Below are 25,272 nucleotides of genomic sequence, written 5' to 3' on the forward strand. Positions count from 1 at the left end.
GAGCCAATCATGTGGTGTGATGTGAATACATTGAGCCAATCATATGGTGTGTTGTGAAGACATCGTGCCAATCATGTGTTGTGATCTCGCCGCTGGAGCAAGATTGGTGTCGTGAAGCCTTGCGCACGCGCAGTTCGACCCAAAGACTGTGCCCGATGAGTGCCCATAAAACGTTGGTATATGGCCGCCGAGTGGAGGGACTTGCCTAAAAGGACTTTGGTATATATACTTACTTTTGACACAGTTTGACACCATGCTTGACACCATGCCACTGTCGAATTGAGGACGCCAATAAAGTTATATCAAAATGTTGCGATCGTCATTTCCGTGAAGTGCACGGAGTTAGTGTTTGATATGAGACAATACTATTTTGTTAAAATTTGCGCACTCCGCTAGTACGCACACAGTGCACATAGGGTACTACACGAAAGTGTACTCACGTAAGTACACCAATTGAGACAGACTCTTGTATGAACTCGTGGTCATAATGAAAACATTAATAAACGTTCTCTAAGTTGCTAGAATTGCACCCAAATCCTAACAATACATACAAAATGGGGAGTGCTTTACAAAACACCAATCTCAATAAAGCTGCTTAATTACGGCGAAAATCACATACAAACACTAAACTACATTTCTAACTCTGTTACACCCACCTCCCCTGAATTTCACCAAATTCGAGTAGCAACCAAATAGTACTTCCAAAGGCAAAAAGTACACTACTTTCAAACATTGGACAGAGGGTCACCAATTACAGGACAGCCAACCACAAAGGTATCCAATAAGGATGAAGTGGAAGAAAAGGTGCGCAAACTCTCACACAACCAACCACTGGCGGTAGGATGCCTTATACACCCCACAAGACCATAAAGCCATAAACCATAAATTCCATAAATTCTCCATAAAGCTAATCAGAAAAGCTTGGACCACATAACCATGTTACCAAACATGTGTATGACCTCAACTAGATGTCTAATCATGAAAAACCTGAAACACTGACCTGCAGATAGCCTGCATAGACGGATGTGTGTGAACAATATCTTGTCTTGACATAGTTTGAATCAGTCGGTCAACTGGCTTGAGAATGTGACCAAATCTAGACCTCACCTGTGTGGATGTACTAGGATTTTCAGACTGAGACATAAGATACTGTGTCAACATTGTTCATGTCATTAGCTTTGTCTGTCTGTGTATATTACTAATCTGTGTAGATATAGTATTATAATCTGTCTGTGTATATTACTATATTACTAATATATTAAGCTTAACCAACTTTATTGTAAGGGTCTTATGAGGAGTGGTTCATAATGGGATAGGCAAAAGCACAGTTTAATAACAAATAGATAAATAATAATATGTCATCAACTTTTATATTAACATATAGTTTGTAAATAAACATTTAACATTTAAATGATGTAATAACTGTTAATTAGTGCCAAAAAGACATTTAGTTAACTATTAACAAATATATATGCAATATTAGTTAATAGATTAGAACATTAAAGGGACAGCAGACAAGCCTGATGCTTTTTCTCTACGAAACTCCCCCTCGCTCGGTCTGAAGCTCTTTTCCTTTTCTTTGCATCTTCCGTAAAGGGTTTTCGCTGCTTCTTCGCCGGCTCTGCCATTATACACACGTTTGCAACAATCGCTAGCGTTTCATTAGCCTGCCTCTGTGCTGTGGATGCAGGATGTAAACTGATCCTGCTTCGGTCGGCGGGTACGATACACTGAACTTGCAAGCGGGATATTCTTCCTACAGGCAGTAGGGGCGGGCGAGAGAGTCTTCATTCGCCCTGTAATAAGTCATTTAACCATATGCCAACTTACGAAGATGAGTAATTAACACGAAAACGTTGCCTGGTGTCCCTTTAACATACAGATTTTATGCAACAACTAATATTTAGTTAATGATGAAAAAACTATTAACTTGTGCCAAATAGAGATTTTAGTAACAATTAACAAATATTAACAAAGGGTTAGGTAATTACTAGTTTGCTATTTATTATGGCACCTTATTATGGAGTGTTACCCTTTTTTTCTGTCCAACACAGTCGGATTTCTCTGGCTGCCCTCTCATCTGGGAGGGGATTTGTCTGCACTAAGCATTTGCTGCTATTGTAAAGAGACACAAAAAGGCAACTTTATAGTGCATACCTCAAACAGTCTCTGGTCCGCATCATCAAAGGGCTTTCCATCCAGCCTGTTCAGCACCTGAGCAACACCTGCATCAAACATACCAGTCAGTGACAGATTAATGTAGGTTTGTGTGTGTGTGTGTGTGTGTGTGTGTGTGTGGGTTTTGTGTGTGTGTGTGTGTGTGTGTGTGTGTGAGAGAGAGAGGTGTACATGTGCATGTCATCCCCCCACCAATATCTCTCCCGAAGCTAGTGGTAAAGCTATGATCTAGGGTAGATAATTAAGCCTGACTTCACGGCGCCTTTACACACACACACACACACACACACACACACACACACACTCACACACACACGCACACAAACACAATCCGCTGCTCTCCAAGCCCCAATTAGCTCCGAATCACACCCACACATTCATTAAAGTCATTGATAAAACAATGCGCAGGGCCGCTTGGCTGCGGCTGTGATGGTAGAGCCAGGGCTTGGAGCACTGACACCACTTTGTGCCTTAAATTACATATTCACAAAGGGCTGCTGCTGTTCCACACGCTCGCTTCCTCTTCTCTGCTCTTTCCATACGACATTCTCCTTTTAGACTCTTTTCTTCTGTGATGGTAGAGCCAGGGCTTGGAGCACTAACACCACTTTGTGCCTTAAATTACATATTCACAAAGGGCTGCTGCTGTTCCACACGCTCGCTTCCTCTTCTCTGCTCTTTCCATACGACATTCTCCTTTTAGACTCTTTTCTTTTTTTCTGAATGAATGGCGATGTGAGAGGGAGGTGTTAACTCCTGATGTGGTCCTTTTAATTCTTTTTTTTTTTAATCTGTGGTTTCCGGGTCGCGTCAGTGAGGGCACAGGAGCTTGGTCTTTACCCAGAAGTCTTTGTGCTTTCAAAGTCGAGTCCTCAGCACTGGCTGAGTGCCAGTCAGCACAGGCACGCTGCCCCCACCCCCACCCTTTGGTTTTATCTGCTAATTAAAAAATCAAGGACTTTGCTGATTAGGGTAATTGATAGTTGATAGAAAGTTCCTGTTTTATAGCCGGTACGAGGTTATGCTGGTGAGCAAATATTCAGAGTCGCTCCCGAGAGAACTCCCCATTGTTCCGAGTCTCTTTAGCGAGAGAGAAAATGAGCGAACAAGGAGCATGAAGAACGTCATTCACTCAACAAAAAAAAGAAGAAAAAAACAGGGCAGCCTTGAACACCTAACCTTTGTGAATGTTCACTGAGGCTCGTTCAGAGCAGAACACCATGAGGTGGCCCTGCTGGGGGGACGCAGGCTGCAAGGATTTCTGCTCCCTACATCCTCACGCACGGCCAGAGGGATAAGAGGGAGAGAGTGTGTCATTTTGTTATGTGTGTTTATGTTTGTGTATAAGAAAGTAAAGTGAGGGAGAGCATAAGAGAGTGATGGAGGGTGTTGGGGGAGGGGATGTTGGAGCAATCCACAGCTTGTGTGGGTATGTATCAGTGTGTGGGAGGAATCTATCAGGGCCCAGAGTGAAAGCCATTTGGAGCACACAGCAGTGAATGATTGAAGGATTTTTTGGTTCATTCAGAAGGCTGAAGGGTATTACATACTCGCCACTCCCGACCGGTAGCGCAACAAGGGACGGATCATGGCTTGTGCCAAGTGTGCATAACAGGGGCCCTCAGCCAATGGGGGCCCTCGGATAAAAAAAAAAAAAATTGCCGTCTGTTAATTTGCGGCACAACTGAATGGTGTTATGGAACCGCCGAAAAATAAACTAAATGTTTTCCTGATCAATAAATACTTCTTAATTCATAAAATATAGAGGCATAACATTAGGTGGAAGTGGTAGACTATGAGTGCATTCAATGTGTATGTGTGTTTGCGAAAGTGAAACTGACAAACTGAACCACTTGTGGGTAGGTGAATGAAGTGGATTCCTGCAATGTTCATGAAAACAGCATAGCGATTGGATAGCCTAATAAATCGTGACTTGTTGTAGGCCTAACAGTAGTTTATATCGTAGCAAATAGTCTATGGCGATGCCGATGACAGATAGGCCTACATTTATTTTACTCATCGCGCTGGAGTGAGCGCATAATGTGGACTGTTGCGAAAAGAAATTAATTAGGGAGATGATCTGCATATCCATTTACCAAACGCTATAGTTTTGCTAACATCTCCACTGTTAACGTGAAATGTCTCCATGCAAGGTAGTGTCAAGCAGCAGTGAAGTGAAAACCTTGCAGGTCATGCAGGTAGCCAATGTTCACGTCACCTGAGTCAGACAGAAAACGGGCCCTGCTTGCTCTGTTAAAAGTTTGCATGCCCCTTCCAAACTGCGTTAAAAGGGTTTATTTAACAGCCAGAATGTCGAAATTTTCCCGAGGGAGACACCTCCGAACCCCCCGTAATATGATCAGCACCACCTCTCACAAAATACTATCAACGTCCCTGCTACCGGTCCGTCAGAAATATGACAACTGTTGTCCGGTCCGTTTAATGAAAAATGTTGGGAACCCCTGCTATAGACTGTTTGGAAGGGAGATTACAGCCTAATAATAAAAACAGCTGCTGGAATTAATTTCTGTGTGGGCCTGAGTTATAATATATGACTTAATGTACTACATTTTCATTGTGTGAAATTGTGCACTAGCCTGCACAGCGACAGCAAAGAGAGACGCGCTGGCTGCACGCGCGTCGCGGTCAGGGGGGGCCCTTTTTTTTTTTATATTGTGCACAGGGGGCCATATTTGTTTAATCCGTCCCTGAGCGCGACAATGTGACGTCAAAATTGCGTCATTTCCTCTGTCGCACAAGAAATTTCAGCCTTGCGCAGGCAGGTCGTGCACAGGAGATTTTTTTTCACAAGCAGGATGAGCTTGAAGCCAAGATCAGGGAGCATGTGTGCCTCTATACAGACATCAACCACATTCAGGCATTTCATATAGCCTAGCCCATAAATAAACATGATGTTTGAATAGTCAGTTTGAGAAGAGAGGGAAATTGACCTGGCTAAGTTACCAGCGAGAGTTCGTGATTTTTAAATAGTTTGCTGGATAGTTAATGAAGCTACCAGAGAGAGATGTAACACAGGGAATTAAGATGAAATAAATAGGACCCAGGGACATGCCAATAATCCAGCAAAAGGTAACAAAGATATTTATTTTCAACCAAAGGATATCTAAGACCTGAAAAAAATCTCTTTCCACTTTAGGAAATTACACAAACTCATCTCTCAGCACCAACCAGCTAGCTAAAATTTACCTCGGGATGAATAAAGTATCTATCTATCTATCTAGCTGCACACACTTTGGAAACTAGATGGTAATGATGGTAGTTGTGAATAGGGTTGCAAAGGGGCGGAAAATTTCCGGAAACTTACCATGGGAAGTTAAGCTGGGGAATTTTGGAAATATTCCAAATTGGAAACTTTCATGGAATTAAAGGGAATAATGGGAATTTACGGAAATTAACATGGCATTTTGGGTAATTCATACAAACTGTTTCATATACAAACATTAACATTTTGTTTCGTAATAAGCAATATGATTTGTATGTTCGGATTTTTGCTTAGCTTAGCATACAAAGCTAGCTAGCATGCTAGCGGGAATCCCATTCTCTGCCTATGGTTTACTAGTGTGCTAAACTAGCAACACTGAACTGCCCAAGATACACTACACCACTCAACAACAAAATCTGATTGGTTGGAACATTTTTTCCCCATGCATATGAACACACCATAGATTTCCTTTATGTCTAGCAGCCTATGCCGATTGCTGTGTGCATGTGATTGACATATGTGCAGGGTAGAAATTTGACTGAAATTGCATTAAATCAGGTTGTTTTAACTAATATTATGCTGCAAGATGGGGTTTTGTCCACTACATTATAGTTCCCTTGCCATATTAAAAATTCCCAGTTTATTCCCATTAATTCCCGTTTATTCCTGTTAATTCCCATATATTCCCGTTAATTCCCATGGAAAGTTTCTAACTTTGAAAATTCCCGGAATTTTGCAACCCTAGTTGTGAATAGCAGCAACCGAAGTCTGAAGTATCATCACAGAGGGTAGTTTTTACTACCCACACACTCAAAACACTGCATTGTATGTCCCTGTTGCCATTGGCTGTTGCGCAGCTGCTCTGAGGCAGTGGTGGCTGTGGTCCTGGCGGCCGCACTGATCGGTTTGCTCTCAAACAAAACTAATGACTTGGAGAGTCAGATCTCAGAGGGCCCCAGCCTAGCTGCTAGCACTGCTCTGTGCAATATCGAGCACCAACAAGCAGGCCTGTGATCAATGATTTATCATCGTGTAAGGCAAGCCAGGGTCCGCGGCCCGTGCTGTAACTGAGAATGATGCTGGACTGTAGTATGCGTGCCGCCCCCAGAAAGAAAGGAGGCAGCCACATCACGTGTGCGCACGATTAAGCAAATTTGGGGTAAATCAAGACTCGAGACGGTCTCGTCTGCAAAAGCTGAACAGCCCGACAGACAGAGCGTCTCCATTCTCCCGATGTCAAATGCTCACTGGGCGAAAGGAATCCTGCAACTGCTCAGCTGTCTCTCAGTCAGTCATGGCACGTCAACACCGCAAGTCGAGCATTTGTGCACTCATCAGAGGTGCATTGGGCTAAAGCTAACACTCCGACTAACAGCCACAGACTTACCAATTATTTGATGGTTGCTGTTCCATATTGGCACACAAAGAACGGAGCGAATGTGGAAGCCAGAGAATTGATCTGCCTGAATCAAAACACAAAGAAACCATATCAAGAGCCTATGTACAACTCAAGGCCTTTTCAGAGGCGACTGAACACATTCACTCTTATCTGTGTATGGATAACACAAAACAAAATCAAAACTCAATCTGAGAGAATAGGCCTGCTGCTCTGAATGGAACATCAAAACCATAACGATTTATATATAATTCATCATTGTGTCATAATTGAGATCAAAGGCATTATAATATTTATACATCAGTCACAATCTGATATCTGTGAGTGATCTGTTATCTGAACCAACACGATACCTCTGCATCAAAGCGGGGGTCCTGATAGGCGTCGCTGATGTTGACAGGGAGGCCAGTGGAGGCCACCAGCTCAGCGATGCTGTTGTTTATTAGCCAGTCGGAGTAGGAGGACTTCTCCATGCTGTCCTTGAAGCTGCAAAAGCACAGGGGGGGGGAGGGAGCAGAGGGGGGGGGGGGGGGGGGGATGCTGACGCTGCATGGCATTTTGTTTTACTACAAACAATATAACAGCGCTATCTGTTTGAATAAGCAAAACAAATGTGCCGTTTGAATCCTGCCTCTTCAGACTGGCAATGAATTAAAAAGACATTAAAATACAGCCAGATAGTCAGATAAACCGTTATGATGGAAATCAGTATTAAGACTGTGAGATCTTCAGTGAAGCCAAAGCTAAAGTCAATATTTATGCCAAGGCTACTATTCTTATTTCTAATTAAAAGGATATGTAACACAGGGATAGTGGTGAGCAAACCTTCCAAAAGACACAAATTGCATTGTAGGAGGAGTATACTATCATAACTGTGATCCACTGTTTGTTGCTGGTCAGTATCTCGCACTGGCAGTGTGTATGAGCAGCCTCAGGTAACAACCTGCACGCAGACCCCCTCCTGCTCCTGCGTCTCCTCCCTTGCTGATTATTTATATTTAATGAACATTTCATGCATTTTTATAAGGCTCCTCAGAGCCGTGTGGAGTAATGAGAAGTTAGCTGTGATTGTTGCCGCTCCCCACCCCCACCCCGCCGCCCCCGCCTCCCTCGTGAACGCCCACACTCTACAGCAGCAGCAGCAGTAGAGCGCCAGAGCGCCTCGTGCCCCGCGTTTGTTTCGTTCGCGCGCGCTCGCCGTGTGCCTTGTAAAAAAAAAAAGCCGAGCGGCGGAGAGGAATTCAGGCAACAGGTGAGGAGAGGAGCGCGGCAGGAAATGGAACGCCGAGAGAGCACCTACCAGAGGCAGCTGGACACACACACACACACACACACACACACACACACACACACAGCAACACACACAATAGCCACAGTGGAACAGGGAAGTTCCTGCCTATAATCTGTGTATAGTTGGCTGAGACCTGAGGCCCTATAGACCCATTAAATGTGCCAGAGCACCAGAGCAGTGGAGGCCACCTCCCCGCTGCTCCTCCTTCTCCTCCTCATGGAGGTGCAGCGGAGCTCTGGGAAGCCAGGCATCTTCCTTTCCAATTATCCATTTAATTAACCGCATGTAGGTCCCGCTGAAAAACAACCTGGCATGCTACCATGATGCTACCGTCATTCAACTCCAACGTAAAGCATGGTTGATTTCAGATGTAACATGTGACTTTGCATATTGAAACTTAATATCGGAAGACATAAAAGGAGAGAAGTGCGCTAAAACCTAATTGGAGCCATGTAGCTATGGACCTATCAATCCTGACAAGCCGAGAGCAAACACTTTTAGCCACCATATCATCATATTCAGAACTCCATAGATGGAGCTGTGATAGCAGTAACACTCTGTTCCTCCTGGCCTGAAATCAGTCTTAGTGTCGTCACTACCTGCTGGGGGGGGGTGAAGGAGCCCAGGAGCAAAAATAACACACAAACAGGAAGACTTCAAAGGATACTGTTTAATAGCCCTACATGGATAATGACCACTGAATCTCAATGAGAAGTTTCAAGTGTTTAGATAGAATCTCATTAGGTGTCTGCATTTGCATCGCAATCGAAGTCTCCTCCACTTCAGAAGCCCTTGATATAAATAAGTGAATGCGGTGATAATAGAACGTGTTCTGGCAGAGTCTGGCTTCACACGTGCAACGTGACGATGGAGTGGCATCCTTATTAAAGTAAATAAATTCACTAAGTGACCTCTTGAGGATCCTTCTCAACTATCATTTCACCTTTTGGAAAATTAATTTCACGTGGCAACTAGATGAATGCTTGTAATCATATTATTATATCATGGACTGACAGCTTTCCTCAGCCTACATGAATAAGCTATGAGGTTTCAGTCTCAGCAATCATGCATGGCTGTAGCCCCTACCCAGACCACAGAAGGCTCACGACACATCATCTGAGCACTGTTTCCTGCCGGGCTGCCTGCCGCATCTTTCACCAAACTGTAACTCATCGCAGGTGCTCTCTCTCTCCGGTAACGGGTCACAGCACAGAACGATCGCGCCTCCTGACGTTTCGCTGATTACAGCATCATTCAGCCGTGATGCTTTTTTAATTACTCCTGCAGCGAGCCGGGGTTGGGCCTGCCTGTAGCGCCACTGCTGCTGGCCAGCATGATCATTCTCTCCTGCTTACCGTGTCATTTCTTGTTATCGTGAAACGGGGCACAACATGCCCGACGTGCGACCTGTTGCCTGATCCAACACAGCCGCAGAGGCACAAGCGGACACACGGGAGCCGTGGAGGATATGAGGCACCGAGGCACAGCTAGTGGCGTAGGGACGCAGATGTCACGGATGCATATCCGGTCCAGAAGGCCCGTTCCAAAGAACTGGCATAAGCAAAGCCGCACTTTTAGCTGTCATAGCAGGCAACTTGCGAAATTGTTTTTGACACAAGTACAAAATACAAATGCAACATTCTCTTCTCTAACAACTGCTAGAGTGCGACCAATTAGTGTCTCAGAAACTTTTTTGGCATACATTACCAAAGAGGGGAACTCTTTTTAGTTGGGATGTAAATGGCTCCTCCACATTAATGCTTAATAGAGAACTATAATGTCTACATTTAAATATGTATCAGAGAGGAGGCATCTAAAGTAGAACTAAATTGGTTTTAAAGCACATCTGACTGACTGGAGTGTCTGCACAGCCAAATCTGACAAGACTCCACTATGATTTAATATTGCAGAGAGATGGAGGCACATTAGTTTGCTTCAGGGAGCAGGCTCAGAAGTCCTTAAGGTAGACTCACCCAGGGCCTTTCTGTCTATCTGTATTTACTAGCATTGTGTTTGGAATGCCAGATGTTTGAAATGTTTGAGCTTTTTAACAGTAATTGTGGGGGCACTAATGAGAAATGTCAGGTGAAGCAGCAGCTCTTTTCTCATACCTCATCTCTGTGTCTGCGCTGCATTTGGGTGACAGTAGCTCAAACGACTTTGTGAACTTCACCACCTGCAGAGAGCAAGAACAGAGAGCAAGTCATACAAACAGTTGGAACTCTAAACACACACACACACACAATGAGGTACGGTGTTAGAATTGAATGCTGTGCAATACTCCAGGTTTTACTGCTCTATCCATCATAGCATACACTGGAAGAGCTAATATGTTCAAGTTGTTGTTGTGTGTGTGTGTGTGTGTGTGTGTTTGTGTGTGTGTGTGTGTGTGTGTGTGTGTGTGTTTGTGTGTGTGTGTGTGTGTGTGTGTGTGTGTGTGTGTGTGTGTGTGTGTGTGTGTGTGTGTGTGTGTGTGTGTGTGTGTGTGTGTGTGTGTGTGTGTGTGTGTTTGTGTGTGTGTTTGTGTGTGTGTGTGTGTGTGTTTGTGTGTGTGTGTGTGTGTGTTTGTGTGTGTGTGTGTGTGTGTGTGTGTGTGTGTGCGTCGCGTCGCGTCGCGTGCGTGCGTCGCGTCTTCGTCGTCTCGTCGCGTGCGTCGTCGTGTGTGTGTGTGTGTGTGTGTGTGAAAGGTTCTGCTATAGGCTCTGTATAATGTGTATCCCATCTCATTGGTTAGCTTTTAAACAATTTAGAAATAAATGCACATCATTTGTGCGGAAAGCTAAATCTAATTATTACTTAGACTTGATGGCAAACTCCAGCTCAACCCCTGCACAATTTTGGAAAGCAGTAAACTCAAACAAAAACACAACCACTAATTCTCTGCCCATCCATATCAAATATGATGACTGTTTCATATCTAAACAGAATGAGATTACTTTTGAAGGTGGGCATTTATTTGATAAAGAGTTTAAAGGGACTCATCAGATAGTTGACAATTGTGTGCATTATACAAACCATGCTTCTAAGTTTACTTTTCAACCTTTATCTCAAAATGAAGTGTTTGAGGCATTACAAGCTATTGACACTAGGAGTGCTACTGGATAAGATCATTTAGATAATTTTTTCTTTAAATTGTCTGCTCCTATTATCACAAAGCATATAGTGCATTTAATCTTTCCATTGTGATGGGCATATTTCCTAGTGCATGGAAACTAGCCCATGTGACACCTTTGCACAAAGGGGGTGATAGAGATGATTTAAATAATTACCGTCCAATCTCCAAATTACCCTGTATAATTACCCAGATTTTTGAATCATTGGTTAATAATAACCAACTCAAGTCATTTCTTTCATCAAAGTCATCAAATATTAAATCCACAACAATCTGGGTTTAAAACAAACCACAGCACTATCACAGCAACCACATTAGTTACTAATAATATCTGCCTTAGACGTTAAGAAGCACTGTGCTGCCCTTTTTGTTGATTTGTCAAAAGCATTTGATACAGTTGATCATCCCTTACTCTTAAAAAGATTACATAATATTGGTTTGGATGATAAGGCATGTGAATGGTTTTGGAATTATTTGTCTCAGTGGTTTCAGTGTGTCAGGAAATGTCAAGTCAGAGTTTTTGCCAATCACAAAGGGTGTTCCACAAGGGTCCATTTTGGGCCCAGTTCTCTTCACCATCTATATTAATGATATTATCTCTTCCTTAAATGGTTGTCAAGTCCACCTTTAGGCTGATGACACTATTTTGTATTGTATTGCTGACTCCGTTCAACTTGTTATTGATAATCTTCAGCTTTCATTTAATGTTCTTTAAGAAGCTCTCATTAATATTTAATTAGTACAAAATGAAAAGAAAACTAAATATATGCTATTTACTAGAGCAAGGAACATTGAGGTTAATGGTGTGCAAACAACCTTTCAGCATTGATAGAGTTTCTGAGTACAAATATCTTGAGAGGAGACATAATTATTGGTATCTGTTTATTTTCAAAGGTATTGTTGGAAAATTCCCAGGTTATATTTCAAACATGCTTGTTTGGAATTCTGGTCCCTATCAGACCAGATCAAATGACTGTTGGATGCTCAAGGTTCCTCGTATACACACTAAGTTAGGAAAATCGGCCTTTTCGTTATGGTGCCTACTCCCTGGAATAATCTCCAATGTAACATAAAAATGAACTCTCTACTTTCCTATAATCAATTCAGATCTGTAATCACAAACCTTCCTATGTCAAATTGTACCTGTTTTATGTAAATGTTATTTTATTATTGTTATTATTTTATTATTAATATTTTCTGTATTTTTATTTTTCCCTTCCTCCTTCATATTGTCATGTAGGTTATCTTATTATTTGTTTTATTTTGTTTTATTTTCCACAATTATTATATTATATCTCTTGTTATTCCATTGTTACTGTGTAATCTCGGCTTCACTGAAAATGAGGACTACCCTCAATGAACCGCCGAGAATAAATAAAAATTGAATGAATAACTACATATTGTCTGAAATGGCTGGTGCTGTGGGAAGGAGTGTATTGGGAGAGGGAGGAAGTGTGTGTGTGTGTGTAACTCACGGGAGACTCAATGTCCTCCAACAGCTGCACCGAGCAGCGCTCGCACTTGAGCAGCGTCTGGGCCCGGTGCATGATCTTCCTCACGATCTTCTCCAGGTCCGTCTGCTCCTCAAACAGGTCATTGACCACCTCCAGCAGAGCCTGCGAGAGCACAGCCACCGAGTGAGGCAAAACACAGCCAGCAGTGCGTAGGTGCCGCCTGCCATTTTTCCAAACACCACTTTTTATTGGAAATTAACAGGAAGAAAATCATAAAAATTTATGACATGGAGGCAGCCTACTAGACAGCACAGTGGTGAGTTTTAGTAGGACAAGGAAGATATAATCCTGCTCTGGCCTGTGCTTTAGGTGTAAAAAGGCACTTCATTTACAGCAGCATCAATCTAATAAGCCACTGCAGAGGCCATAAAACATGAGTAATGTCACCAGCTTTTTCCCACCTCTCATTCCTCTCATCACCAGGTCCTTCCCCCACTCAGGGATCAATGTGTGACACGCAGTGGACAATCTTTTAACGCTTCGGCCATGATTTCTGCCATACAACTCGTGTGCTTACCAGAGCACCCCCCCCACACACACACACACACACACCCACACACACAAATACACACACACACACGAGCGCACACACACAATTATAGACATATCACATAAGCCTCTACCCTCACCCACGCCTTTCACTGTTGAAGCCCTGTGCTGTGTGAAGCCCTGTGTGCTGCGTGGGCAAGGCTGGGGGGCTGGAGGGGTGGCGGTGAATGAAGGGTGGAGGGGTGGTGTGTGGGGGGTGGAGGGGTAGATCGATACCAAAGGAGCAGTGAGGGGGCAGATACAACCCCCTGTCTCCCGTCCTGTCTCTTACCCTGCTGCGGTCATACTCCTTCCTGGAGGCTGCGAAGAGCTGGGCGTTGGAGATGGCGATTCCACAGAAGGGCAGGTACATCTGCAGCACCTGGACAGAGGCATGCAAGAGGGAGACCATCAGACACCGGAGTGCAACCTAACCTTCTCAACCCTCTCAACCTCCTCAACACTTGGCTCCAGTAAAGGAGCAGAGGGTCCACTCTTCAAAGACAAACACAAAGCTGGATATGGCAATTAGCATATGGATTTCCAACAACAGCCTTAGTTCAATAGAACCAGGTTGGGGAGTGAAACGCGAGAGAGATTCCATGGAGCAGATAAAGCCTACAGAATGCCCCCCCCCCCTTTGTTAGTGAATCAAAATCTATATCTCATTAAAGTCAGCATTCAATTTTTCATTTACTGATTCATTGTGGCTTCAAAGTGCACTTGTTACTGATTTGGAGTTCATGCATAGCTCCAGGGATAAGCCTACACACCAGCCAGAGCAAAGCAGGTCACGGCATGAGGGCAGCAATACAAATCCAAACCCAAGAATGCCATGTTATTGCAATGGGCCAAGACGCATACACATCAATTTATTTTCCATTACTTGTTTCCTTTAGCTCTTGTCAGATGAGAGTGATTAGGTGAATTTCATTTCACAACACCATCAATTCAGCCATATATTTAATACATTCATTTGAGATTATACTTGCACTGTTTAGGTAATTAGTGATTATGAAAATGAAAACTTCTAATTACGCTGCCAAACCTAGTGTGCAAATCATTGATATTTCTCCTATGTAGTCAATTTAGTCAATGTGCTGATGGGAGACCAGGAATGCTGACTGGCAAGATGGACAGAGAGAAAGAGAGACTGAGAGAGAGAGGGAGAGGGAGAGAGAGAGAGAGAGAAAGGGAGAGGAAGACAGAAAGACAGATAGTAAGACAAAGAGAGGCCGAGCGGGTGAGAGAGAGATCATGTGAGTGAGTGAGTGTGAGAGAGGGGAGGTATTGAGCTCCTTAGGTGGAGGAAGGCACTGGCCTCTGCGCCGTCTCCGTGGGTGTGAGCGCTGCATTACTGCACACACATCTCTCTCTGTGTCTAGCGGCTAGCCGTCGCACTGATTAGAGCCCCTCTGGCCGCCCGCTCCTGCGCTGATTTAGCGCGCTCCTTAGCACATAACACTCCGCGAGCTCTACGGCTGGACACGGCGCAGCGCGCCTCACCGGTGCCACCGAGGAGGCTGACCTGTCACCCATTCTTTACGAGTCGCTCGCCAGCACTAAGCCAAGCCGGGGTCCGGGAGGCAGACGACCCGGCAGATAATTGCTTTCCTTTATCGCTGGCCGCTCACAAAGGCGTGCCTCCATTAGAAACGCGAGGCCACACAATGACGGGGGTTCTGCTTTTAATTGCACCTTAATAACATTACAGCTGGTGCCTTCCCTTTGATGCTGCCTGAAACGGCTCCTGTCAGTGAGTGTCAGGGGCTGACAGCTCTGTGTAAACATGGGAGGAAATAACACATGGGAATTCTCCTTTCTTTCCCTTCACTCCTCCACTTTCTTCACTCTTTCTCTCCATTCACTCCTCCACTCTCTTCACTTCCTTCTTGGTCTTTCCACTCACCGATAGGGAAGTGTGTGCAATCAGTCTCAGGCATGGTACATTGACTAATCCCCAGCGGCTAAATGGGAATTTAAAGTGAATGGCCTAATCTAGTATTGAGCAGATTGATGTTCAGTTCACACCTAATTCTCAGACTCATCAAGTAACATGCTGACTAAATTGCCTTGTCCAGGAGGCACTCAAGCCTGCACACAACAAATTAACCGAGTCTCTCAAGCCGCACATTTTGTACATAATACACAAGTTCGTCTATCGGGTCTCCAAAGTTTTTGGACATTCTGTCTATGTGAAAATGCACAATTAAATTTAAAAACATAAACAAGGTGGTGTTATCTTCATTAAAAAGTTTATTCATATTGGAATACATATTTGAATTACTCGATTACTGGTTGCTTTTCTCTGGACTCACTGTTTGCTTAATTCCTGTACTCTGAATGACTTATGTCTCCATCCATACCTATGAACCATATTTTCAGAGCCACACAGTAAAAAAGATAGTGGGTAAGAGATAGACAACACAGTGGGACTTCCTGTGTGGTTAGCCTCCAGATAACAGTAGTACACCCAGCAGGGTCTTCTTTATTATGCTCCAGGACTACAGGGAGGCCAGTATGGATCTCTGGGTAAAGCCGACTCTGGGAATTCAGAAAAGCATAGGATGCTCTAATTGGATGCTGGCTGACTGGCCATTATAATGGAATGCATTACAAACAAAGACCTATTGCCTTGAGAGCAGAAGCCTTGTGTTGACTGCTCGGTAAAGAATGGCTTAATAATGAAACACACTGACCCAACCGCCAGAATCTATGGCTGATAGAGCAGAGGTTCCAGGCGCCATTGGTTCTTATTCTAGCTCCTGCAGGTAATGACACATGAGAGGCACGAGCCAGGCTGTTCATCATGTCAAATGAACTGTGCCACACTGCAACAGCCCAACATGCCTCCACACATTGTGCCAGGAGTCCAATGTTGCATGGCTTGCAAGGTAGAATCCTGCTGTCTCTTGCTGACTGCGTTCTGCTTTCCTTCCTGGTGTCACAAGGGTGCTTTCTTACTAGCGTCAGCAGAGAAAGCACAGTCGCACCTCTCGCTTCCCACACCCACCACATTTAGGCGTGATTGTGCTTCACTGAGAAGGCATCAATTATTCATATAAAAAAAAACACACCACAACAAACGTAGCAAATCAACTTCATTTATGTCATTTGATTCGCTTTTTGAGAACGGCTGTATGAGTTCTTTTGGAGCACATACGAGAACAAGGCACTAGCTTTCTCCTCACCATCTGTTGCTGTTTTGATTCCTCAAACCTTTTGAACTCTGTAGAGGTGCCTCTATGACAGGAGATCTACTGGCTTAAGAAGCTCCAATGTCTACTTTCAAAAACCAGCCATTTCTTTTCCCCCACTTCTTCCTTTGTCAGTCTCCAGCTCAGTGGATAACCCAGCTTGGGTATTCAGTAAGACACAGGTGAGGGTAGAGCCTTACGGAACGCTTCAGTTAGGGGCCTGGTGTAGACTACACCAACTAACGCTAACGCTAACTGAAGCGTTCCATTTGCGGAGCATCTGCTGTAACGCTTAGCTTCCACTATAATCAATGGAACTGTCTACACCAGACGTGAGAATGGTGCATACATTCAAAAAAAAATTAAGACCATTCTTCTTAAACTATTTTTATGCTTCGCAAACAGAGCACTTCAGTTGCAGACCCGGGCCTTGGGTTGAGCAATATCTCTCTTCCCTAGAGCAGAACTATAAACGAGGCCAGTCCTGGAGCTCGCCACTCTCATATTCAAAGTCAGCCAATTCAATAAATGCATCACACTGCAAAGAATAAAAACAATTAAACATTTAAGGCTTGAAATGGCCTCAGTGATAAATGCTGTGAGTGTATTGGATGCTGAATGTGGGACTATAACATCAGACCAATAATGCCCACCTACACATTTATTGCTCCAGAAATACATTCCGCAGCAGTGCACTAAAGTGCTTTGGTTATCTCCAGAGTGCTGAGGAGCATAACTTCCCTGGATGGCTGACAACCTCTGATAGCAATGGAGAGGGAGAGAGAATGCTACAAACGCACCAAAAACACACACATGCTGAAGAGAATGTGATGCGTTGTAGGAACGTGACATGTACTGGTCTCCTGGACATTGCACTCACGGTGGACGTATTAAACAGCTTCAATCTAAAAACATTCATATACTGTAGTGCACCAGCAGCAGGGTACAATGACAACGACCGAAAGAGTGCTCTTTCTGACAGATTATGGAGGGAGAAAAAGACCACTGCTACAATCAGGGCTGGGACTCCAAAGCTGGCACTGGGCTTAATTGGTCTAATTTGGCCGTAAGGAGCAACTCCCCTTGGCAGCAGACCACAGTCCGTCATTTAAACATCATTTCACATGACAACAGCTCACCAAACAAATACAGCCCCATTCCACTGCTCAGGCGGAATCCGCCTCAGGCGTTGTCTGACCAGATCCCACTGCACCACTGACCCTCTCAGCTGACCAAAGCAAACCCACCACTCTCACTACAATCAATGGGTCGGATTTCAACACACTCACATTACACGGCAGACAAAAACAAGGAAATGAAGCAAAGGTAAATTATAGAACATCACAGCATACAGTTAAAACTATCCTTATGGTAGACAAGTAGACATCGATGCTGAAATATGAAAGACGGGTGAAGACCATTATTTCTACACCTAATCACATGCAATGAATATAAATACATCATGAAGTACGCTTATAATATCAATAAATTCCATCAATTTGTAACATGAAGAATTCCACTATAGAATTCCTTCAAATTCCACTATATTTTTTTCATGAATAATATACATTTTAAGAACTGAAAAATATGCAGGTCAACTGTTATGGCATCCACACCACATTTAAAAAACGCCTTTGTGTGATCACAACATTCATAAAGTGATTTTTATTGCTTGTGATTTTATAAATGTATAAAACAAAGATGCTAGTTTACTTAATTTTCTGTAACAACTGACTATTTGGAAAACTACAGTATGTACTTCTTCAAATAACAAATCCATGCTGTCAACTACTAAAACAAGATGATAATCTTCAAATATTTCTGACAACATAACAGGGCCACTGCCACTTCTGATCAATTGGATTAAAATAGTGAACGATAAAATAGAGATGTTGAGGAACCCATTTCCTGCATCATCTGCACGTGTCAGTACTTTCACATCACTGTATCTGGCAGGCTGTAGGGCGCTTTGCAGTCACCGGAGTGGACTACTGCAGAGCTATCATAAGACCTCAAATGCACCTATGGTGCTGCCGGAGCAGACTATGGGCATGAAGTTCTTGTACTACACCCTGCGGTGTCAGTTGAAGCTGAGGGGAACTATAAGCTGAGGGAGAATGGAGCCATTTGCAAATCCTATTTCAAACAGACCCATCAGCCTCTCCACTGAGAGACGGGACTGTCAGTAAAAGCGGTTATTACGGCATTGCTTCAACTCAATTTCACAGACAAAATGGCAACTTGTGCACATTTACACCTGTAGTGTTTCAGTCCAATGGTGTCTGCCGGTTCATAAATATACAGCAGAGAGGATTGCATCAGTGTTTATCAATACCATGGAGCTGCAGAGGGCTGCAACTGCTATTTACAATGACACTACTCTTACCGCTGGAGAACAAGAATTGGAATCTGTTATCATTTCATTGTATACTGTGCACAGGCATGAGGAGGAGAAAGCAAACCGCGCCACACGCTTCAGTCATTTGCTTAGGTAGATAGGTAGGTCTGAAACTGGCTGTCTGTCCAATAACAGGTAATGGGAAAATAAAATGATTCATGAGTTATACAATTCCAGAGGCCCCCTGATGCATGTCTAATCCAGTAGGGGGTCAACATAACGTAATTCAGAGGCCCATGGCATTTAAGAGGAGAGGCGAGTAATGTGCTCAGTCTGTCCAGCAGTTCAATACTGTGTATGTGCTGTTCTTATGAGGAGCAGGACCACTACAGCCGTTTACAATACTGATTTGAATCTGAGGCTGGGCATACCACTGAATAGCAATATTGTTGCTGTATGTAATACATTATTATATAATTTTTCGTGGTATAGAACAGAAGCCTGTTGACGAAGCATATGCCACATGAAGGAAATTCATGAATACTGATGAATGAGTCAACGGACATGAAAAAAAAAACAGTGCCCTCACAAACTGACTATGTAAGAATGCAATAGCCTATCTAATGTGTGCAGTGACCTACACAACAAAAGCAGAAAAAATAATTCCATTTGAAAATACCCAGACCTATCAATTAATAAAGATATACATGTAGTTGACAAACACAGGACAGAGAGACTGAGAGAACATCTACAAGAGAGAAAGAGAGAGAGAGAGAGAGAGAGAGAGAGATGCTGAAGTACAATCATCTGGAAAGTGGGTCATTGCATTGCATTCTTAAACAAGATGGTATAGCAGAGCTAGATCTTCGTCACTTGGCGGAGTGGGGGAAAAAAATGCTCCAGCGCAAGAGCCTCCCAACAATAATCATTGAGAAGAGCAGATGTTAAGAATGTCATCATTAATTCAGCAGTAGCCACTCTGTGCATTACCCTGATGCTAATTCACTGTGAGCAGCACATGAAAACACACTGCTGCTTGAGCCATGCTGATTTGCATCCGCCGTACACGAGGGGGACAACACTCGCTGCGAATCACTCAGCACTCTCGTTAAGAGACTACACACACACACACACACACACACACACACACACACACACACACACACATATACACAACACACACACACACACACACACACACACACACACACATATACACATACTAACACACTAACACACACACACACACACACACACACACACACACAGGAACGAATACACACACACACACACACACACACACTTTGTCTTTGCCTCCATCCCATTTGAGCTGCTTGCCCCCCAGATGACCAAAGCAGGGGAGATGAAATGCCTCACAGTGGGCTTTGAATGTTTGGCCCTGGCAGCAGCCCTCCGTCAGACACATCTGAGCAACACGGACGCCCAGCGTCTTGTTACAGACCCACGCATCGCATCGTATCACGGCATGGCGCAGCGGAGAGCTAAATGAGTCACTGTGCCAAATAATAGCTCATTAGGAATCAGCAGGCTCCGACAGGAAGATCAATGCCAGCCCCAACCTCACTGTTTGGCTTTCCACTTCCATCTATCTCAATTCAGTGTGAGCCATCAGGTCCCATTCTGTATTTATTCATCAATGCACCAGGTAAGCCATGGTCACCAGAAAGCTATGAGACAGAGAGCACCCAAAGGTGCACTTGTAGGTGGGTGTGTGTGTTTGGGGGGTACCCTGGTCCTCGCACAACCAACATAGACATGAGGATTTCCCCAAAGTCTGTGATTGATGAAGCGCCTGGGAGGTGCTGGGCTGGATGAAGAGGAGCCTGGAGAGCAGAGGTGCAGGGCTGCCGCGGTGAAGGTGAGCTGGTGCTTACACTTCCAGCCCTCCAGTGTTTGCTCTGAGTAATCAGAGGCTGACAGCAGCCACAGGCTGCCGTACTGAAACAATCCCAATCGTGAAAGACGCAACGCTTCATAGGCCAGGTGCTAATCTGTCCTTCCGCCTCACAAAGGGCCCGCAGAAAAAAGGCTCCGCACTGCCTTGTTTATCACTGTTGTCACCTGCTGATTTCAAAGGTGATCTGTTAGCCTGAATAACATCTGTCACCTCACAGCAATAGTTGTAAAGGTAAAATGAAATACACACGTCAAGGTTGCATATGCTGCAGAGGTGGAGGCACTAGTGATCGTGGGTTGGGGGTTGGCGTTCTACCCTACAGACAAAAGGGTTTGTGGCTCCCACATTCCCTGCATAGAAAGTGTGAATAATAAAAGCTCCACTTTGTTGTAGGCCTGCTAGAGCCTTGTGGTGGATATAACAAGATCTGCCTCAACTTTCCCCCTCTCTCCCTTGCTCTCACCTTGTTGAAAATGGACTTAAAATGCCTACAGTACCCTCCAGAATTATTGGCACCTCTGCTAAAGTTGACTAAAAACCGGTATAAAAAAATTATCTGTTGGTGATTTATTGTAATCTAATTGAAAACAATTAGGAAAAATCCAACTTTGAAGGGAAGCTAATTTATTTTGAGAATATCTCATAAAGAAATAAATATTTTTAACAATAAATCACATGCTCAGCTCAGCACCATTCCTATAGTTAGGCAAATGAGCCAAAACACCACTCCCAATTCAGTTTACCTGCAGTACAATTCATATCTAATTAACACACACATGTCAATGCAAGAGAGTAAAAAAACAACAGGTCAGCACCCTCTCTCTGTCCTCACTATGTTTCTGCTTGATTTAACATGTGCAATACTTTTTATTATGTTTGGCACAAACGGCTTTGTTCAGACATAAATTGACTCTGTCGGAACAGAACTGCTGTACAACCCACGGTAGCAGTGGTCAGAGGAAGAAACAGACTCCCGGAATGGGGAGATTAAGTGCGGTATTTGATGTTTTACTACATGGGGACAAACAGGTATATTACTTCCTTATTTCATGCAAGCAGGTGTTAATTTATGGCTCACAGTAGAACTGGGCTAACTGGTAACATTAGTGGACAGTAATCAATCAAGTCATGCTATCAGAGTGATATGTTGTGAAATAAGACAAGATCCTTGGTTAGTTGGCTCATATTACATCTCTGGACCATCTTTGGTGTACAGAACAGACAAATGTGTGATTATTAAGTATATTGCAGTGACAGATCATTAACCATTCTAAACACCCTTCTTGTGAACGAGTTGCGTCAATTTGGTTGTCAAATCTTGTAGTTAGTAACAAAAAGTCGGTTATATCTCATTTTAATAAAGAGTGGAAGGTTGAGCCTCTTACTATAAATTTAGATAAATCATGGAAAAAGCTATTTTCCCTTGTAAACATTAATACCCAGGGGAAAAAACACATGGGCAGTCACAGACTCTGAAGCTTCAAAGTCTTAATGGTCCAATGGTTGTCATCCCAGCATGGTGTGGGGTATGTGCAGCACTCAGTCAGCCACAGACATAAGTCTAAATAGCATGACAAACAGAAAATAGCATTCAAAGTATTGTCTGTATCATGAAAATGTTGCAATTTGGGAGAAGAGTCATTAATTTGTTAAAACAAAAAGACTCATTAATAGCTATTGACACATCAAAGATACTATCAGTGTATGAAAAGAATAATTTTGTCCAGAAGTCAAAAACCACTGTACTGGAACTGTGGTGTACACTGTCATACCACTGTATTGGAACTACGATTGCTAGGATGATTTTAAAGGAAATAGTCTGAAACAATGTATTGATTACCAATGCATTACACAGTGGAAATTATTTATGTCTGATATAGGGTGATATTGCACATGGACAGTGAACACACAAAACATCTAATGGCATCCATGGTTACCTTCTCATCATCCTCTGTAAAGAGAGCTCCACCAGGACTCTTGTTGATAGCCTGAGCCACACCAATGATCTCCCCATCGCTGTTTTGTATGGGCATACACAATAGTGACTTGGTCTTGTATCCAGTGAGCTTGTCAATCTCATCACTGAAACGATGATCCTGCAATAGCATAAAGATGACAAATGGGCAATTATGTTGGATCCATTTTTACTCGTCACAGCTAAATGAGAGATGTGAAGGGCAATGTTCTAACCTCTTATAGTCTATTGTATTGTATTACGCGTTTGAACAGTTGTTTTGGTTGGTGAATGCCTGCAATCTATAGACCGTGCAGATAACCAAGGAACTACATTTCATTCCAATGTCCCGCCATCACCTACTGTAGGCCTGCTGAAATCAGCTAGAACATCTGTTGCACCTGATCTAGGAGGCTGCAATACAAGGAGCACTGAAGTTGGGAGCAATTATAAGACTTCACAGATTTGAATTGGGCTACTAGCTAAAAACGACTGTGCAAAAAAGGCCAGAGGCATCTCCATAAGCTATTCTATTTTCAGATTGTTGAAACACACACATTGAACACATTGAATCTGGAAACCAGGTGTAAATCTAATTAAGTAAGAAACTACAGTATGAATAATAAAAAGATGCATAGTTTGCAGCATATGCATGTTTAATGCGAAAACAATATGGGGAGGGAGAAATCTAAGCAATGTATAGTGTCATGGAAATAATTTGACAGATATTTACCAGATATCTCAACACACACACACACACACACACACACACCTGATATGCATCTGGTATATTCACGGTTTCACCATGTTCTGCAACATATCCAATAATCCCCTTTCCCCAAGGAACCTGAACTTCATCTGAATTATTGAAAGATGGCAACACGGTGGTCCCTGCATGCACATCAAAGAATTTTGAGACAAGAGTCTTCTTGTTCGCTGAGCCCTCAACCAGGAATAGGGAACAACGGTCAGCATCGACCATGATGCACACAAATACAAGGACTTTGTAACTGAGGCTGGTTAAATCCAAGTCATTCGATATGTCTTTCACTAACTCCAGGAAGAACTCCCTTTCATTATGTTCCTTCAGATAATATTTGAAGTCTATGGCTGTTGAGGGATACTGAGGGATGTTGACGCGTGATTCTAGCAGGGCGCTCAGGATGTGAGCGGTTGTCGGAGGTAAGGAACTGGCTTTTCGTAGTAAAGCCCGTCTCCTCATACTTGTCAAAGGTTCCTGTGCTCTTGAATTGCAATGTTCATCATATGTCCTGTTGGCATTGATAGCTTTCGACCTGGCAAAAGTTTTTCGAAGCTCTTTTTGCGAAGCTCGCCTGTGTAAGCCATCTCCTTTGCTGGCCCAGCTATCTTTACAAGCAATGTGTTTCTCTGGCTCCGTTGTGACATTCGCAGGAGTTTTACTTGCTTGATGATTTTTAAGCCACTTTTCAACCATGCTGTATTTCCCTTTTCTGTTCAGATAGTCTTCGAATAACTCGGGGTGTTTGTCGAGAAAACTTTCCACGTCAGAAAACACCATACTTGACATAGCCATTTCTGTTTATGGTTCGCAATGAACCTATCCAAAAAGATTCCACAGGGAAATTTCATTTATTTTGTTGCAATATGTTGAGTAGCCAAGTATCAAATGCTGCCCACGGTGCACTGCTTAAAAAGTAGACCAAAATAGTAGACCGTTATCTGCTAATAAAATGCAATATCCTACTTGAATAGGAAAAAAATATACATTCATCCGCTCTTCCAAAGAGTCAAATAACAAGATCCTACCGGGCTACTCCTCTTTGTAGATTACATCCCAAGCGTAACGTTAAGAGGACGAAATATTATTTAATCCCAACTTCGGTATGGTGCACGTTCTAATTCTGCGCCTCCTAGCCAGCATCATCAGCAAAGACTAGGGGAGCCCGCGAGCTGATCTAGCAACCTGCGTGACGTAGAAGGTCGCGATTGATAGTTTTTGCTGTATGCAGGGTTGCCAGGTCTTCATGTTGTTGTCCAAAACTACATCAAATCACTGGTTTGTTTGAGCGCACGGCGAGATGGCTGTGTTTGTTGTTTCTGGTTTTGCATAGCCTGGTGTAGCCTAACCTCCACTTTGTTGTTGGCTATTATATGTAGGTTATAACTAGGCTACCAGATGAGTACCATGCGCAACTGAATTAATGATGAAGCCTCTTAGATTATATCCAAGCCTACACAGAAAGCAGATTGATGTAAGCTACGGTCCTGACCAGGGATCAGCCTTGTGTACGCAGTTTATGGATGGATGTAGAATCAACGTATTTCCTCTTCTTCTTCTTATTATTATTATTAATGTGTTCATAGACGCACGCATAGCAGTCATTTAAACACGCAGATACAAATCCATTGGCCATGGTACACTTTTTAAATGGGAAAATTGCATATTTGGCAACGTTTCGACAGACGTCGTAATTTTCTCTCAGGTTATTTGCGCTCCGTGAGTGCACTGGTGCGTGACACTGCTTGTAATACCTAAAAATACGACATCGACGATCAGGTGGCTTTGGACATCTCACAATATTCACAGAGGCGCATTATATTTTTTTGTTGAATGAAGTCAGTGTTGGATATGTTAAAATGA

The 25,272-nt window shown here is 43.3% G+C and overlaps 1 protein-coding gene across 1 annotated transcript in view; it reads right to left on the reverse strand.

Moving 5' to 3' along the window:
• The window catches only part of pde11a (phosphodiesterase 11a), a 49,071-nt gene extending 24,530 nt beyond the window's left edge, over positions 1 to 24,541 (reverse strand). Inside the window, exons 1-8 of the mRNA XM_048240041.1 lie at positions 23,422 to 24,541; positions 22,633 to 22,791; positions 13,535 to 13,624; positions 12,676 to 12,816; positions 10,200 to 10,264; positions 7,151 to 7,283; positions 6,789 to 6,864; positions 2,158 to 2,225 (exon numbers count right to left, since the gene is read on the reverse strand). Of these exons, the coding sequence (XP_048095998.1) occupies positions 2,158 to 2,225; positions 6,789 to 6,864; positions 7,151 to 7,283; positions 10,200 to 10,264; positions 12,676 to 12,816; positions 13,535 to 13,624; positions 22,633 to 22,791; positions 23,422 to 24,204 (1,515 nt within the window). The 5' untranslated portion in view covers positions 24,205 to 24,541. The remainder of the gene's footprint in view (positions 1 to 2,157; positions 2,226 to 6,788; positions 6,865 to 7,150; positions 7,284 to 10,199; positions 10,265 to 12,675; positions 12,817 to 13,534; positions 13,625 to 22,632; positions 22,792 to 23,421) is intronic.
• Positions 24,542 to 25,272: the final 731 nt, after the last annotated feature.

The sequence above is a fragment of the Alosa alosa genome, chromosome 3 (genome assembly GCF_017589495.1).
Source record: "Alosa alosa isolate M-15738 ecotype Scorff River chromosome 3, AALO_Geno_1.1, whole genome shotgun sequence".
Lineage (NCBI taxonomy): Eukaryota > Metazoa > Chordata > Actinopteri > Clupeiformes > Clupeidae > Alosa > Alosa alosa.